Here is a 17157-nt window from a genome sequence, read left to right as displayed (position 1 = left end):
TATTATTAAAACTGGGCTTCCTGGATTGAATTTCATCATCTCATCTACAGCAGTGGCATTTTTTTAATGCAATTAACACTATGGACACCTGTGAACATGTTGCAAAATAATCAACATTCTGCAGAAAACACTCCCTTATATTCAGTTTCACCCGCAAATTATTTGTTAAATTGTCAAAAATGTATGCAGACTGTGACAAATGCCCCGCTGGCCCACCACAGGCAAGTCATTATAGTCTATAGCCAGACTATTATTATCAACGCTGCAAGGTACATGACAACATTTCCAAAAAAGAAATGTTGACACCATGAACCAAGGGTAGAAGGAAATGATTACTGAAGTACTGAACTAAACAGCTGCAGTTCTTCATGGCATGAATTCCACAAGATGTTGATGAGGTTTTGCTCCATGCTGACATGAATGCATCACATCATTTCTGCAGCTTCATGCTGCCAATTTTCTGTTCTTCCACATCACAACAATGTTCTACTGGATTCTCATCATGTGACGGCAGGTCACTTTACTTCACTGAGACTTTTTCTTTGCAACATGATGTATTAATTCAATTCAATTCAATTATCCCGATGGAAGTAGCCATTAGAAGATGGTAAACTGTGTTCATAAAGGGATGAACATAGTCAGCAACATTGGGACCTGGTCACACAAACGCAAATGTTTCAGTGGTGGTCAAATAAGACAGCTTTCAGTGGAGGGCAAATTGCAGCATGGCTTTACATGTAGTTGAACTTTGATGAACTTTGACCTGTGATATTTGCTTCAGCCTATGTCTTTCCAGATCTCTCTCATTAGGTGGTTCTCTCTGCAGAAATAACTGAAAATCTCAGGAGATCAACCCAATACTCAAACGAGCCCGTCTGCCATCAATCGCCACAATTTAATGCATTTCATTGATGGATGGCTCCCTAGTAAATTGCATGAATGAGCCGGTGTACAGGTGTTCCTAATAAAGCGCTTGGTGAGTGGATGTAACATGCAGACATTTAGTTTTGTAATATGTGGTTACGTTGGAGTTTACTGTTCAGGTAATAATTATATTACAGCTCACTGTTTGATGGGGAAAAGATTAAATGTTGATAATTTCTGTCAATGTTCAAAAATGTATACACCTCCATAGTCCTTTCAAAGACTCTGACAAAGGTAATTTACAGTAGAGAATCCACAGTCAACGCTTGATCTGTCCTCATACTCTGCACTGTGCTGTTGCTGTGGGACAGGCTACAATAAAAGACAATAAAGAATACATGAGGGAATTGTGTCAGTTTGCGCTCAGCTTACCTGAAACCTAAGTTCCAAAAATAAAAGTAAGCTGATCCCCAGACTGTCCTTTACACATCACCTAACAAAACATGCCCCCCCCTAGATCTTTGCTTCCATCATAAAAGGAAAACCTCTAACTTTCCCTAGCGGCACAGAGATCGATAAAAAGTGTGCGGAGTACTCTGAAAACATTTAATCAAATACTTCACTATCAGATAACGTGGAGCATCAATTTTAACAGGTGCAAGTAATGTCAACTTTCTTAGCACATTTGCACTAACTTGTCAGAAAGAGGGGGAATAATCGAAATTATTTGCTGTGCTTGAACTTGACGTAACAGATTAAAACAGGTGACTTCACAAAGCAGGCCACGTTAATAATAGATCATGCATGTTCATGTCTGGAGTCTGTCTGATGTTCAGGATGCAGCTACAAGACCTGAGCCTTATATTCTTACCACCAAAACCCTTCCGCTAATATCAGAGGGCTCTGAGATCAGACCAAAGACCTAACATGGTGACGGAGAGCAGGTAACATCTAATACAATGGAGGTATGCAGTGGGAGTCAGGGTCTCATTAAAACCAGTCCGCCATATAGTGACAAAAATCCTCTGTTCCCACATATCAGCTTCTGAAGATCTCCATGACATATGCCAAGTTGGCTTCGTTTACATGCAGCAGCCTTTGCAATTAATATCTTTCCTTTTGACTGTGGTTTTAATATAGACCAGAATCTAATTTCTTTTTGAGGCTTTTCAAGAACAATATTACCTCACCGGCTGACAGTCTTGAAGCTGAAATGAGAAAGGTCTGCCGATACTTAATCAACCTAAACCTCATATCAAACGGAGGTCATTGTAGGTAAGAGTGGCGAACACTACCCCACTGAGAGCCACAGCATACTATTTCCTAGCATGCTCACTCACTTATTGCAATTAGCGTTACAGTGTTTACAAACTACATTGAAACAGTGTGTTTAAGTGTTAAAAATACCCATGTAATATATACGTTGGCAATCACAGCCCTGAAGAAAGTAATATTACCTTGCTATGACAATTACGAACATAATTACCCAGACTCTCAGCATCCACTGTGTTTATGTAGCTGCATCTCCTTTGTGTATTACCAGCCTGCAGCTGCACTCGGCGGTGTTACCTCTGCTGCTTGTCTAAAAGTGGGATTAAAATAGTGCAAAAGAGTACTTGCATGTCTCAAGTTGAATGTAATTCCTGGGAGACTCAATGCACAAACAAACTGCACAGCCAGCAAAGCAAGTTTAAACTTGGGCTGTTGACAGGTCGTCATCGGAACTTTTCATTCAAGTGTTTCCCTTGGAGTTTTGTGAACTAAACTTCTTGCAAAGTAAAAAACAAAACAGTTTCAAAACAGGAAATAATAAGCAGTTGTAAATGTGACAGTTAATTGTGATTTATATGCTCCAGAGGTTATGGGGGCTGATAAATGTCCGCCTGAATACAAAGTTTCTGCATCTTCCAGTTTGTCTTTTTTAAAGCTTTATTGTCTTGGCTTTATTAAAATTTTTTGTTCTAAGGACAACACGATCTTTTAAAAAATGGGGTGGTGCGAAGGCATCTCCTGGTCTCTCCACCATTGAGACGGCTCATCAATGTTAATGCGGGTCTTGTTTAGGTTGGCTGGATTCTGTGGTGCTTCAGCAATTAGCATTTGTAGGGCTACAGAAATTATGTAGTTTTGGTGTTTGGGAAGTCAAACTTTCTTTCTTTCACCAAATACGGAGCCAGGGCTGTGTATTTAAACCAGATCTTTTTCCAGAAAACACACAGAATGTACGGTAGTGGACTGTGAGGAGATATTAGCAGAATTTGACAAAAAGTGTATTGAATTAATACGGGTTACCCTACATTTAAAACCATGCTACATGACCACCATTTAGGTCATCATGCCCTTGCAATGTAAATTATTTTTTTTTGACAACTAATATCACGATATGTGAAACGACAGCAGGTCTCCTGTTTATGAAATGGGTGCTCGGGTGTCAGGAATGAGTGACATCTTTCATATTTATTTCTGTGACTTCTCAGACCTCCACAGGGCCCCATTGTTTGTTTTTCCAGCCACATCTCCACCTGGCCAACTTCTATATGATAAAAATGGCAAACTAGAACAAATATTGGACAGGAAGCTTGTTCTGCTGCGCCTCCTCTGACTGACAGCTCTCCCAATCACCAGGGGCATAGAAACAGGAGATGAAAAAAACCAAAGAGAAGTGCTGTCTTAGCCGTAGACTGAAGGGAAAATAAAAGTTTTCCATCAGGGAGATAAGCAGCCACGTATTTATAGCAAAGTGCGTCTTAGTGTCTATCTCATCTCCATGTGCTAATGAAACAGCCGGCTGATCAAGACCCCCGCCTCATCTGCTAATAGAAGAGCGACTTTAGCCTCTCATATTCTGGCATTGCACCACATTCTCGGAGGGAAATGCAGTGTGAAATGAAGAGCTATGTGCCCACTCATGCTCCCTCCAGAGACCGGGTATTTTGTCGATAATGAATTTGTGATCTTGCATGTCGGAGCTGGCTTGACCAGGCTCCTTTCCCTTTGTGACTGGGGATTGATTGCTGGAAGTCACGTTCCACCGAGGCTCAGGTGCTGATTATGCTGCATGTTTGTGCAGAGTTTACTATGTTAATGCCATCTAACCAGCATCAAGCTGTGTTTGCGCATCCCACATGTAAGATCATAATATTTTTGCGACACACATTGTTCCACACTCCATACATTCCCCCCATTACCATTCTATATCCACTGTATTCACACAACACATGCTCTGCAGAGAGTCAACATTGAAAAGATTTTCATCCATCAAATCTTACTTTTTGGCAAGGGCCCTCCTCTCCTCTGGGGTATAATCAAGAGATCCTATTGCTCCCTCTCCTTTTGTTGGCATGAATCCGATAATAGCGATTAGGGCAGTTCTGACTGGAAGAGAAAAGGGCAAGAAGAGGGAAAAAACAAAAGGAGAGAAAAATTAAAAACAGAGCATGTTAAACATTGCTTGTTACAAGAGAGGAGGTTAAATTACACGACAGGCTGCACATGTCGTCATGTTCAGAGCCCGTGTTACATAAGTGGGTATGGTGCTTTGTTTTCAGAGCGTAAGCCTGGATTTACCCCGGTGCCTGTGAGGACGTCCACCATGAGTCTGTGCTCACACATTCTCCAGCTGGCAGGGGACACATTTTACAATATGGTCAGGGTCAGGGGTTTGTCTGTGCTCCGGTTGATCCAATATACTGAATAAAGCATCTGGAAGCCCATTATTTGTGTCTGTGATAGATACACTTCTTTAAATGCTTCGCACATTGGATTTTATTTTAATAACCACCAAACATGATATGCACAGTGGTATTAATGGGTTTAAATTTTAAAGGAACAATCCCAGTGATGTTGCAGTTATATACCAGTAAATCCTGTGTGCTTTAAACACCATCCCCGACATTCAACATTAATGTGATCCCCAGGTTCAGGTGCTCATTGGTTTCAGTTGATAAACCAGTAAATTGTCATAATCAACTCAGACAAACTTGAAACTTACTCAACATAGCTAAGGTCTCACAATATTTTTCAAAAATAAACATGATAGCACATAGAGTAAATGCACCATTTCTATTCCTCCACTGCATGCTCTTATTGGATGATCAGACCTAGTAAGTTTGCATAGTAAGTAAGTAAATAGAAGTTAGCAAAGGATGAACTCTGCAGAGTAGAGACATTTCGAAAAGAAAAGGTCAATCTGTGGTATGACTTGTACCATATCAGTTTGGGCTGAGGAGGAAATGGTGCCGAGGTGAGCAGAGAGACATAAGGAAAGGCCTAAGAGGGGACACTACCACTACATCATTCAATCAACCAGAACGCTGCATTCTGGAGCAAACAGATGCCAGCTGGTGGTGTGTAGTTGTAACATATGTCAAACTGTGATGGATCATTTCTGAAGCTACTCACAGGCTGACTCTTGATATTTGCTGAATTGCAAATGAACTTGACATTTAAATCAGACAAGACTATAAAGCTGAATTGAATGTATCTGTTATTAGTGATCTGTTGAATTCACCCTGTGTGGTAAAGACATTGCTTTTGGAATAAAAACACACTTTGCACTATATAATGTCCTTATTTTGCTATACTGCAGTTACCACTAAGTTGAAAGTAAATCCTATAATGAAACAATAGATAACCTAAAAAAGTGTTTGTTTTTAGATGTTACTGACACAGGTCTATTGATTTGTGATCTACTTGAGATCTGTATTCTCCGACTGTAGTTATTTGGCTCAAACATACATCTAGTCCTTTAAGGCCCTTTCACATACAGTCCATTCTTTGGGTCGATCAATTTATTGCTAACAGGCAAAGTTTCCTTTTGCTGGAAAACAGAATTTGTTATTACCTTCGCGGAGGAGGTGATGATCTGAATTAGGGGACGGATCTAGAAATCTTATTTTCACTTTCTTTAACATTGCGAGTAAGGGAGTTTTTCAACATTTTCATTGATTCCTCTGAGAATAATTAATGTATCTTGATGAAGAAAACAGGCATGTTTAGGAGACTGATATATTTGCAGTTTAGTGCAGACCCCCCCCCCCCCCCCCTAAAAAAAAAATCTGGATCTAGTGAATTTAAATATGGTTTCATGAAGCCTTGGTGGAAGTATGCACTATAACGTGTGCCATTCTAGTTTGCTCTCTGTACTTTTGTTTCTTTGATTATATCTTGTTATCGCCCCATTATAGAGTGTAAAATATAAAAATATTGGAATATTCTTATTTGTTATGAGATCATGTAGGGATTCTCAAACCTTTGAAATTAAATTGGACACAAATAGAAATGTGAATTGTGGAGCATTTGAATAATTAATGTGTTTTATGAAAGATGTAAAGAAATCTTTTGCAATGAAATACTGAAGCATTAACAATAACCTGCATCTGCTAATAAAAATCCTCGACTTTGAGAGTTAAACATTTTTTACCCTTATTAAAACTGAGCTGCTGTGACTGACATCGGATAACAGAGCTCTACACGCCTTGTCAAATTATGTAGTTGCAGTTGCAGACTCATAACGTAAATTGGACTCCACTGTCATTAAATTAAGTCACCAGAAAAATCAAAGTTAAATTAGAAAGTCATCCGAGGCAGCAGCAGCACATTTTACTTTCAAAACAGCAGTGTCTTCTGAGAAACGGGCCAACTTTCTAACTTTTGAATCTTCTCAGCTTCTGAAAAAGATGAATGGATCAGTGTGTGTGTGTGTGTGTGTGTGTGTGTGTGTGTGTGTGTGTGTGTGTGTGTGTGTGTGTGTGTGTGTGTGTGTGTGTGTGTGTGTGTACTATACACCTGCTTCTCTTCCTATTTGCAATCCTTGAGAATGTAACATAAAAATGCATGACACATTTATTGTAGAATAAATATTCAAATTCTGGCACTCTTACAGTATTAAATACAAATAGACCAGGAAAACAGCCGGAGGAAAAATAAATAAACATATTCATGAATAAGTATATATGTATGTATCTATCTAAAGAAATAGGAATATGTAAAATGTGAAATTATAAATCTTCTTTAAAGTGACATCAGAGGGAATTCTTGAATTACTTCACACTTCATTAAATGCGTTGGCGTAGCACACAAAGTGAAACAGCAGCCAACAGCGGTGAGCATAAGCAGGGAATCACTGCAGCTGGTCTCCCTGTGACGTTCACAACTCAGAGTAATCATCCAGCCGGGCCTCCTGCGCTCAATCCAAACAGGATGAGACACAACTTGTACACACAGGAGGGGAAGTCAAATCTCTAAGGCATGGCCAGCCATGTGACCAGTGGCATGTTGGCAGAAAGAAGTGTAAAGCATCCATTGTTGTTGAATTAATTGTGTTATTGATTTGAACTTTTGTTTTTGGTTAAAAGAGGAAACCGGTATGGGAACAAATTCTTTGAGGTAAAATGCACCGTCTCCCACTGAGTTCCCGCTGATTGAAGTCCCACACTGGGAAGTAACATGAAAGCAAAACTCAGCAAAAGGATGGATTACAGTAAAGAACTAAAATAAGTTCTTGGAAAAAAACTTTTCTTTGACTTTAGAGGTTAAAAAAGGAAAACAAGCCAATGAAGCAGCCTCACCATTAGGTATTCAACAAATAGGAATTGCTTTACAATGACCAACACTAAGGATATGAGGTGAGGTCCAGAAAAATCTGCTACCCACAATACCAGATGGGGGAAAAAAAAAAAAATCACATGGATCCATATGATTTGTATTGGTGGTGGGTGTTTTATTTATTTATTTTTTTTGTTTTACATATTTTCAACAGGATTTAAATATTCTGTTGGTTCATTTTGTAAAATATATTGCAGATAGAACATCTAAAGTCCAATTTAAGACTATAACACCTTCCACTCTTCTGTGATACCTAACAATTTGTCAAATTGTATTTCATTTATTCTATTAGCCTTTATTTAGCCAGGTTAGTCCAGTAGTCAACAGTAAAAGTAATTAACAGAGGGATTAATAACATTAAAACTGGTTTATTATATTACACACACACACACACACACACACACACACACACACACACACACACACACACACACACACACACACACACACACACACACACACACACACACACACACACACACACACACACACACACACACACACACACACACACTTCAACTGCAGGCTTAAAAACTGAATTAATTTCTTATTTCCCCAGTTTTATAAATATCTAATTTCATACTTTACAAACTTTTTGTGATAGCTCCTGGTATAATTTGCTGATCAATGCTTCTCCGTGTTTGTTTGTTGTCTTGATTAATTTCCACAGCACTACTGGCTTCAGTAAAACAACAGAGCCATGACTGCCTCAACACTCTGCTGCTTTAATTAATTTTTTCTAACTGGAAAACACTCTGCATGCATAAACTATTTCCAGTCATTTCCGTTTTGCCAAATTTGGGAATACTGATATTCTGCACAACACTTCCAGCTGAGATGTTTAAATAAATAAGCGTACTTGCACCTCAAAGAGCACAGTTTCTTCTGTTCCTTTTCCTTTGAAATATTTGCAGGAACTATTTCGTTTCCCCGATAGCAGCGGTAACAGTATTGAAATAAAAATAAAGCTAAGAAAGGCAATGACTTTTTTTTTTAAAAGAGAGAAAGTCAGAAGCAGAATGGCAAATATGAAATGACAAAATGAGTGCATGTTTGTTATATACAACATGTAGTAATACCAAAGTTTGGAATTAAAGTAACAAATAATATCACCCCAAACAATGTATTTTTCCCTGCTTTTATTAAAAACTCATTATTTGTTTGTGATGGCGACATCCTGAGTGTTATTACGTCCGCTAAGGAGGTTATGTTTTCGCCACTGTGCTTCGGCTTGTATGTTTGTTTTTTGGCAGGATTAAGCTACAAATACAAAACGGATTTCCACGAAACTTGGTGGAAGGATCGGACATGGGCCAAGAAAGAATTTTGGTGCAGGTCCAGAAAAAATGGTTAATCCAGGAAATGTTGGTTCTGTTTCTTTAACATTGTGAGATAGGAAATTAGTCATTTTTACTAATTTTCCAAGAAATAATTGATGGATCTTGATTTTATTGTATTTTTTTAAATCAGTGAAGTGATTCAATTTAAGGGGACTGTTGGGCCTTGGTGGAGGTATGTGCTCTTCTGAGTGCCATTCTAGAGTGTCATTATCTGAAAACTGCTTTTCATTGGAGAATTGAGCGTAATGCGATTTATGATAATAATGGACAGCATTATCACTGCTAATTCAAGCCGTCACTCAAGGTTCCTCCTCACAACACAATATATAAAATATCTGTACTGAAAAATATCAAGGGCCAAAGCAGAGCACATCTGCAGATAACTGTTTTCCACACGTCTGCTGGAAATGTATGTGAATGGTCAAATTTGTGAGCTCTCAAATATGACATTTTTTCCAGAAGAACGTTTCAAGAGGAATGTGGGGCAACTTACTGCTCCAAGACGGCTGCCAGGTCTCTGGATGGTGGCCAGAGATGCTCAGGCAAATCTTCTTACCAACTTCGAATCTTCCGTTCGGCTAGGAGGGAAGATAATAAAGAGGAGGTGGAGGTGAGTATGTGGGTGGGGAGAAATGAATAAAACATACATTCTCGAAAGTTATGACAAGCAAAACTGACATGGGGGTTTGAACGAGTTGAGAGTAAGGAATGAGGAAATGTGGTCTGCTCTTCTGCAAAGTAAGAGTTTGCAAACTGAAAATATCATAGAAATATCATAGACAAGAGGAAAGAATATGTTTCAATCACAACAATTCAAGAGTGCTCCAGCTTTTATCAGGCAGCAATTAGTGCAAGTGTCACACAGCTGTCTGAACACAATGACAAGATCTCATGTTCTCTTTAAAGAAGTGTGGATCCCTCTGACAGTTTGGTGACAGCCCGCGCTTTACTCTGACAACTGTCACCACGTGTGATGCAACTAGAAATGGCTGAAGGTTAAATGACATGCTGTCCTTTTTCAACTCTTTGATCATTTGATGCGATGTTTCCCCGTTCAGCTTCCGCAGGAGACTAATCGGATGTGAGAGAGCCGTGGCCTTTGGCCGCTGCTTACTGTGAGGAGGATGATGCTGGGGGGCTTCATGGGGTACTCTGGGGGAAGCACGATCCTGCCGTGGTAAACGCCACCATCAAAATCTGAATCTGGAGGCCCGCGTACGGAGAAGTGCCATTCGAAGAGGTTATCCTGCAGAGAGAAGAGGAGGGAAATGTCACATCGAGCACATGCCACAGACATGAGGACCCTGTGACTTCTCATGGCTGTGTGAAGTGACGACACTGAGACCGACTTCAACTGTGCAACGTGAAATTTTACTCCCACAGCGGTTTGATGTGCTAATGTTAAGCAGTTATATAAATCCTCATCCCCATTCTTCAATTAAAATATATATTATATATGTGTGTCAACACACACATAGAAACATAAAATTGTACCTTCATACATCAGTAGCAACTTGGGGTTTAACTTCCTCTTCCTTCCTTCTCACGTTAAAATGTAAATAACAGAAGCCAGGGAACATTTCATCAAACTGTAAGAATCTGTTTTGTTAAATATGATGTTTACATTGGACAGTTTGGAATGCTCTAATTAGTTTTCTCTTTCTTCTTTAACTAACGAGGAACGTTTGTTCAAGACCATTGTGATCTTCTGACTGTTTGTGTTTCCTGACTCACCTGGCTTTTATTTTGTGATGTCACCATGTTCTCAGATGTCATTAGTTTGGTGAGTACAGTCTTATTACCTCTGCCAAGGAAGATATGTTTTCATTGCTGTTTGTCTGATTGTTTATTTGTCTGTCAGTAGGATCTCTCAAAAAACTACAGAACCCATTTCCATTTAATTTTGTTGAGGGATGGGACATGACCCAAGAAAGAACCCATTCAATTTCAGAGCTGATCTGGATAAACAGGTACAGGATTTTTTTTAACTTATTTAAAAATTGCGAGGTGGAGCATTAGCCTAGGTGGATATATACACTCCCTGACTGGCCTCTGAGTGACAAGTGATGGATATGATGAACAAAACTTCAAGACAGAATTTGACTGAAACAAAAATGTTGACACAAAATTCCCCACACTAAAAATATTTGGTTCTTGCATTCACTAAAGCGAATAAACACGCTGTGTTACTCTGCGGGGGAAACCAGCGTAGTTGTGTGTGGGTCCACATGATCATCCGTAGGTGCACACAGCTCAGGGAATTTCTGGATGACTCATTTCCAGCGTTACCTGTGGCTTTCATGAAATCGCATCATGCTAATATTTCGTTCAGGTTCAAATATTTGTAAATGACAGAATTTAGTGTCTTCGTGTCTGTTTGCATCTTTGCGTTGACGTTATATATGTAATCTGCCTGCATGAAGAAATTGCTTGTTTTGGTGAGCTTCAGCTGCTGATGTGAGCCTATGGTACAAATACTGACAGGTGCCGCAGCTGTGTTGGGTTCTGTGGTGAACTTACTTCCAGCGGCTGGGCGTGGTAGTGCTCTGTGGGATCCCTCAGTTCAGCAGCCTCCTTCATCAGCCTCTTCACCGCTGGTTTTTCAAAAGAAACAAAAAATAGAACAAAACACCTGAGGTTAGTACCTGCAGAGTAAATTATGATCATTAGCGCTTACATCATTGGTCGTTACCATTTTTTCCATTGGAGCGACACTGGCCGGGCCGTGAAAACACCAAATACCAAAACACCACATTGTGTTCCAAGCTACTTCACCTGAGACCAGAAAGTTGCATTATTCAAGACAAAAGGTTGGATCTGTGGAGGACAAATACACAATTATTGTCCTTCCCTATATTTCCTCTGCTCATTTGTATGGCTCGAAGCTTTCTTGTCTTACTCTGACCACCTGCAGTTTGCCCGCTATTCCCCAGTGTGATGTCTTCCTTTTGATTTTCGGCTGCTACATGCTCTGACTCTTCATTTCTCCCTGTCTTGCCACAGAGCCTTGTTTCTCCCCATCTGGCTTGTGACTTTGATTAGAAAACCATTGATTTTTATTGTTCATGCACTGAACTTTAACAAGCGTGAGACATTGCTTTAGCCGATTATGTGACGGTGCTACATGAGTGAACCAGGTTGCCAGATTGTTTGCCTCACCTTTCACTCTGTAGAAATATTTAGACATTTAGATATAATAAAAGCTCAAATATACATGAAACATTTGCATATAGGGCCAACACAAAAGCTGGCAACACCACAGTGAGTAAGGATTCTGTGCCATACCTCCATCTCGTGTATGAACTGTTTATACTTGTACTTTAGAAATTATGTATATTGGCTCCATTGTCATAATTATTTGCTGCCCTGCCTCTGTCACTATCGCAGCACAAAGCCTAACTCCATTGTACATCCTCAGAATTTGCAGCAGTCCACCACCATGTCTACAATTCCACCCAAATGTCTGGGCCAAGATTCCTGAAATCCCTGATGTAGTGAGCTTCAAATGTGCTGTTCTCCTGGGTAACAGGATGCTAACACAGATGGACAGATGAGAAAGCATGCGGAGGGATAGGACTCCAAGAACTGACGGTGCAAAAAAAAAAAAAAAACACACTCACTGTCACAGTCTTTCAGACAGTGAGAGGAATAGGCTGGAACAACAATGCATCTTCACACATCTAATCCAAAAATCCCGTTTGGAACTGATTGTTTCTTCACAACTATTCAATTAAACTCTTTTGCACATTTTGATCCTACTAAGCCTTTGGGGGGCCGACTGGCTTCCTGCATGATTAAATGCATCAAATCGAGTTTGATTAAGAAAACATTTTTTTGCAACTTGAGGAAGAACCCATTTAGTCACAATGGATATCTAAGCTAAGAATGTATTATTTTATCTAAATTATTCATAATTTCCCTTGTTTCTCAAGAATATTTCATCATATTTATATAAGAAGCCTCCCTGTTTTCTGATCTACTTTTGTTTGAATTTTCTGTGAATACAAACTCATCCCCCTCCTCCATGTTTACAAGAACATTTCCATAGCACTAATTCCAACACACTCATATCATACTCACCACTTGGCTTCTTGCAATTAATCTTTTTAAAAGCTGACTAATTAATTCCAGTAAATTCAACTTGGCTGTTTGAATTTTTTTGTCAGCCGTTAAGCTGCTGTCACAATACAAGCTTTCCAGCCTCCCTTTCCTGGTATGCTTTTAATGTGACATGGCACTGGGTCATCCACAATTGGTCTTCCTCGTGTAAAGGTCCGCAACACTCAGCCAGACAGTTGCCAGATAGATTAGAAGAACTGGGAACAAGACAGCAGTGTGGCAGAGCTTTTTTTTGTACTGATAATTGTTACTCAGTATCTGAAAAGTCTTTATGGATGTGTTTACGTTTCTCTAGCAGGCTTTAAGTATCTGCAGCCAGTATTGTGCCTTATTAGCAGGGACTTAAGTTTGAAGCACTAGGACAAAAATAAAAAAGAGCAAAGTCAAAACAACTTGAATTATCAGCATGATTAATCGAGTGATCAATTCATTGTATGTCAGGTTAATAAATATGAATTACCCTGCACGCTGGTGAAGCTGGGTAATTATTGAGGTCAACAAAAAAAAAACATTTTCCAATTGATCTCCTTAGACATCATGCATAGTTCATGTATGCTTTTTTCACGGTGTCTCTGCATTCAATAGGACTATATGCACAAAGATGTATCATCTGCATCATCAACTGTGTCATCATGACATCAATGTGAAGTTCAATATTATATTTAAACTTTTGCAACCCATAAGATTTACGATCCACAGCTTATATCAACCAATTATTATATAACTGATGTCATGACATACATAAAAAATTTCAAAATAAAAAAAGTTAATATTGCCTGATTGAGGTATATACAGCACACAAAGGATATACATCGCCGCTCTGATGGTTTACATTTTTTACTGTCTTTATAGTGAAGATATGTCCACCTTCCCTCTATGCTAACTCATCTTTTAATATTAAAAGTTATAATAATGAAGAATGACTCAATTTGCTTATTGCAAGGACAGGATATACCTTATTGTTGGTGTCAGTACATTTTGCCTGTACCCACATATCACTCAAGTTGAAAGATTGTTGTAAATTGCTCATTGGGGATTAGTGGATGATTAGCAGATGCTTCGTGCTACAAACACAGCTGAACTTGTAACCCTGGCTCAAGGCAAAAAGAAGAGTAAACAAGTTTTTTTTTTTGTTGTATTTAAGAGGTCAATCTCTCCCCATGGCAGCATTTGAGTAAGTTGACGTGCAGATGCAATGGGCTTTCAGAATGAGGGGGCCAGAAGAACATCTGCTCGTATTAACCCTTGTGTCATGACCTAGCCCGCAGCACACTCAGACCGTTTGTGTTAATCTGAATACAAACTACCTCATCACTATAGGAAGGAGAGTTACACAAGTGTGGTGGTGGTGATGGTGATGATGATGATGATGATGATGGAACACTGACTACCACGATGCGAGTACATGGGGGCAACACAACAACAGGTGCTGATGTCTCAGTCTCAGCCTCACGTTAACAGCGCTCATCACCAGTTTCAAAGTAACTGTTGAGCAATAGGAAAGCAAGGTCAGTTTGCTTGCTTTTGCCGTCTCGTGGGATGCCTCTAAAGCTCCAGCTACCAGCTACCGCTGCACAGCAAGAGGAAACAGAATGAGGCTGAAAATTGGAAAGTAATTGTGACAAGGAAAGCAGAACTAAGAGGTATTCATGGAGGCAAAATTGATTTGGAATCCAATCGAGCGTGGATTGCTGGGGAGTTGAGCTAGAAATGGAGACTGCGAAATGAACACAGGAGAGGAAGATGAGGGGCAGCAGTGGGGATGGGTGGGAGGACAAATAACAGGGTGGAAGGCCAGGAAAGCTGGGAGGATGTGCAGGCTGCAGAGGGTATGGGATGAGGCAGTGGAGCAGAGAGATGGTCTGACACCACGCAGCTTTCAGGGCACGTGCGCTGTCTTATTCCGCCCAAGGACAGACACTCTGCAGTGGAGATGTGAACCTATCGCAATAAGTCCACACTAGAATGGGGAGTGGGTGGTCTGCATGCATTTTTATGGCTTTCCTTACCTCCTCTTGTTTTAACAAGCAGCGGGGGTCACAAAGTGCTTGCAATCTTACTCAAGCTTAAAAAAGACACAAGAGCAGATGAGAAACTGATCTTATGTAAATAAATCGAACGTCTGTGCCTCAGACTACTCGTGTATCTAGACCCACAGCTGATAAGAATACACCTCGTGTTTTTTTAATTTTGCATTGCACAAATCTTTCCCAGGGTGATAAACGTTGCCTGCCCAGATAGGTGTCTGTACCCCTGAATGAGAACTCCAAAGCACAAGAGATCTGGGCTATATTTCAATCAGAATGATAAAATAACCTGCTTGAGGGATGTTACTGGTTATGTGTGATGGCATGCGCTTTTAATGTTGTGGGTTTGATTCTACCGCCTCGCATCATCTCTGCTCTATCAACACATATGCGTGCATACATAATTCCTCCTTCATCAGTGACAGTCTGTCAAGTTTTCAGGAAAAAAAAAACAAGCATAAAACCCACCAAATTAAATAACAGACAGGAAGCTTGACTGTGCAGAGAATCATCAGTGCACCTATCCGCAAACATCTGAACATGTGTCTGCGGTGCTAAACTGTTTGAGCTCCATCCATCCGTCAACCGTGTCAACATTTCGCATTCAGAAATTATGAGGCAGCTGCGGGGCAGACTACTTGTTTACAACCTGTAGCTACAAGCTGAAAATGAGATTGGCAGCAGAGGAAATTCAATTTTCATTAAATGTATCTGAGACCACTGCAGCAGTAACTTTAAAAGCCTCATTTTTCATGGGCAACTTGCTCAGTTGCATCGTGAAACTGATGCAACGAGCTCTGTTCATCTTGTTGAAATACAGAAACAGAGCCCTCTTTCATTCCTGATTGCTTTATTTAAAACAGGGACAGTATATATTATATATATATTACAACAGATTCATCAAAATAAATTGTAATATTGACTCATAACACATATAGCATCAGCATCCAAGTTTCATAATAGTATTGAATCAGGAGATAAGCGCATCGTTCTAGCCTTTTTCATGCACAACAATACATTTTCTGGACTGACCAGTGTGTAGACATTCAGAGATCCGCTCATGTGACTGACTGTCTTTCAACTATTAACATTTAAAGGTGATCAAATTAGTACACAATTATTTGTAGTGATAGCATTCCAGAGTTTTGTCTCTGTAATTGACAAAACAGTTTGAGCAAACCTTTTTCAAGCAGTGTTTTGTATAAATCTTTATATCACTCTAATCTAATCTTATTTCACCAAAATTATTATTTCTCATCACGTGCCCCTTAGGCGAGAGCATAGAGGCGTGAGCTTGTGCGGTGTGTGAGCGCGGCTCCGGGCTGAGGATATCAGAGGACATTTAGGCTAAAAACATGGTGTAAACGACGCCGTTTTGAGTCGAATGTTAATGTCGTGGCTGACGGACACTTGGATGACACCACAGGAGCAGCATGGAGGCATTTTCTGTTGTTTTCTGTTGTTTTTTTTACGTTTGAAGACGTGGTCGCCCAGTTACTTCAATTGTATTGGATTTGGCTGCAACGCTGTTTACCCCTGAAACTTCAAAAGTGTTTTGTCGACTCCTCCATCCTCCTCCATCGGCATAGTGGTGAGTAGATAATGAGTGAATTTTCATTATTGGGTGAACTATCCCGTTAAGGTCTTTAGCTGAGTACAGACACCAGCTTGCAGAGAGTGTATTTTGGATGCTTTGGAAAAACAGCACATAGAAAATCTTAAAACTCAGATTTCTCATGTAGGATAAAAAATACTAGATACGGGTGGTAAAAGTTCTCCGAAGGTAGCCTGGAGCCAATCTCACAACACTGTAAAGGAGATGGGCACCTTTGATGTTAGGCACAACAAACAAGTGTTACTGTTAGAATTCCTATAAAAACCCAATAGTACAAACAGCTGGTAGCCTGGAGTGCAAGAATCAAAACTCACAGTGTTCTGAAAATGTTCCTGTGGACACAGGACTGCTATTCAAGAGAGAACAAGAGTGTGGTGCGAGGAAAATAAATAATCACTGAGGGGAAGAGTGAAGGAGGGGAAAAAATGACAGCAATTAAAATGAAAAGATGATTAAGGAGCAAAGGCTGCAGGACATGTGTTGCGGAGCTGAAAGTTGGTGGAGGAAAGCAAAAGCTGTGGAGGTCTAATTCCTCTGTGTCTGTCTTTGTGGGTGTATACCTTTCATGATCGGGTTCCCACATACT

The 17157-nt window shown here is 39.9% G+C and overlaps 1 protein-coding gene and 1 long non-coding RNA gene across 3 annotated transcripts in view; one reads left to right on the top strand and one right to left on the bottom strand.

Annotated features, from left to right (window-relative positions):
* Positions 1-17157, bottom strand: part of ube2j1 (ubiquitin-conjugating enzyme E2, J1) — a 36385-nt gene that overhangs the window by 10741 nt on the left and 8487 nt on the right. For both annotated transcript variants that reach the window (XM_034579648.1, XM_034579649.1), the window contains 4 exons: positions 11331-11404; positions 9925-10056; positions 9304-9388; positions 4134-4239 (listed from right to left, as the gene is read on the bottom strand). In XM_034579648.1, the coding sequence (XP_034435539.1) occupies positions 4134-4239; positions 9304-9388; positions 9925-10056; positions 11331-11404 (397 nt within the window). The remainder of the gene's footprint in view (positions 1-4133; positions 4240-9303; positions 9389-9924; positions 10057-11330; positions 11405-17157) is intronic.
* On the top strand, positions 697-2646 carry LOC117758203. Its single transcript, XR_004613249.1, has 2 exons — positions 697-1134; positions 1170-2646. It is a non-coding gene; the product is annotated as an uncharacterized LOC117758203 (long non-coding RNA).

The sequence above is a fragment of the Hippoglossus hippoglossus genome, chromosome 24 (genome assembly GCF_009819705.1).
Source record: "Hippoglossus hippoglossus isolate fHipHip1 chromosome 24, fHipHip1.pri, whole genome shotgun sequence".
Taxonomy (NCBI): Eukaryota; Metazoa; Chordata; class Actinopteri; order Pleuronectiformes; family Pleuronectidae; genus Hippoglossus; species Hippoglossus hippoglossus.
The sequence above is the reverse complement of the archived record's forward strand: the minus strand, read 5'-3'. Positions and strand labels throughout refer to the sequence as shown.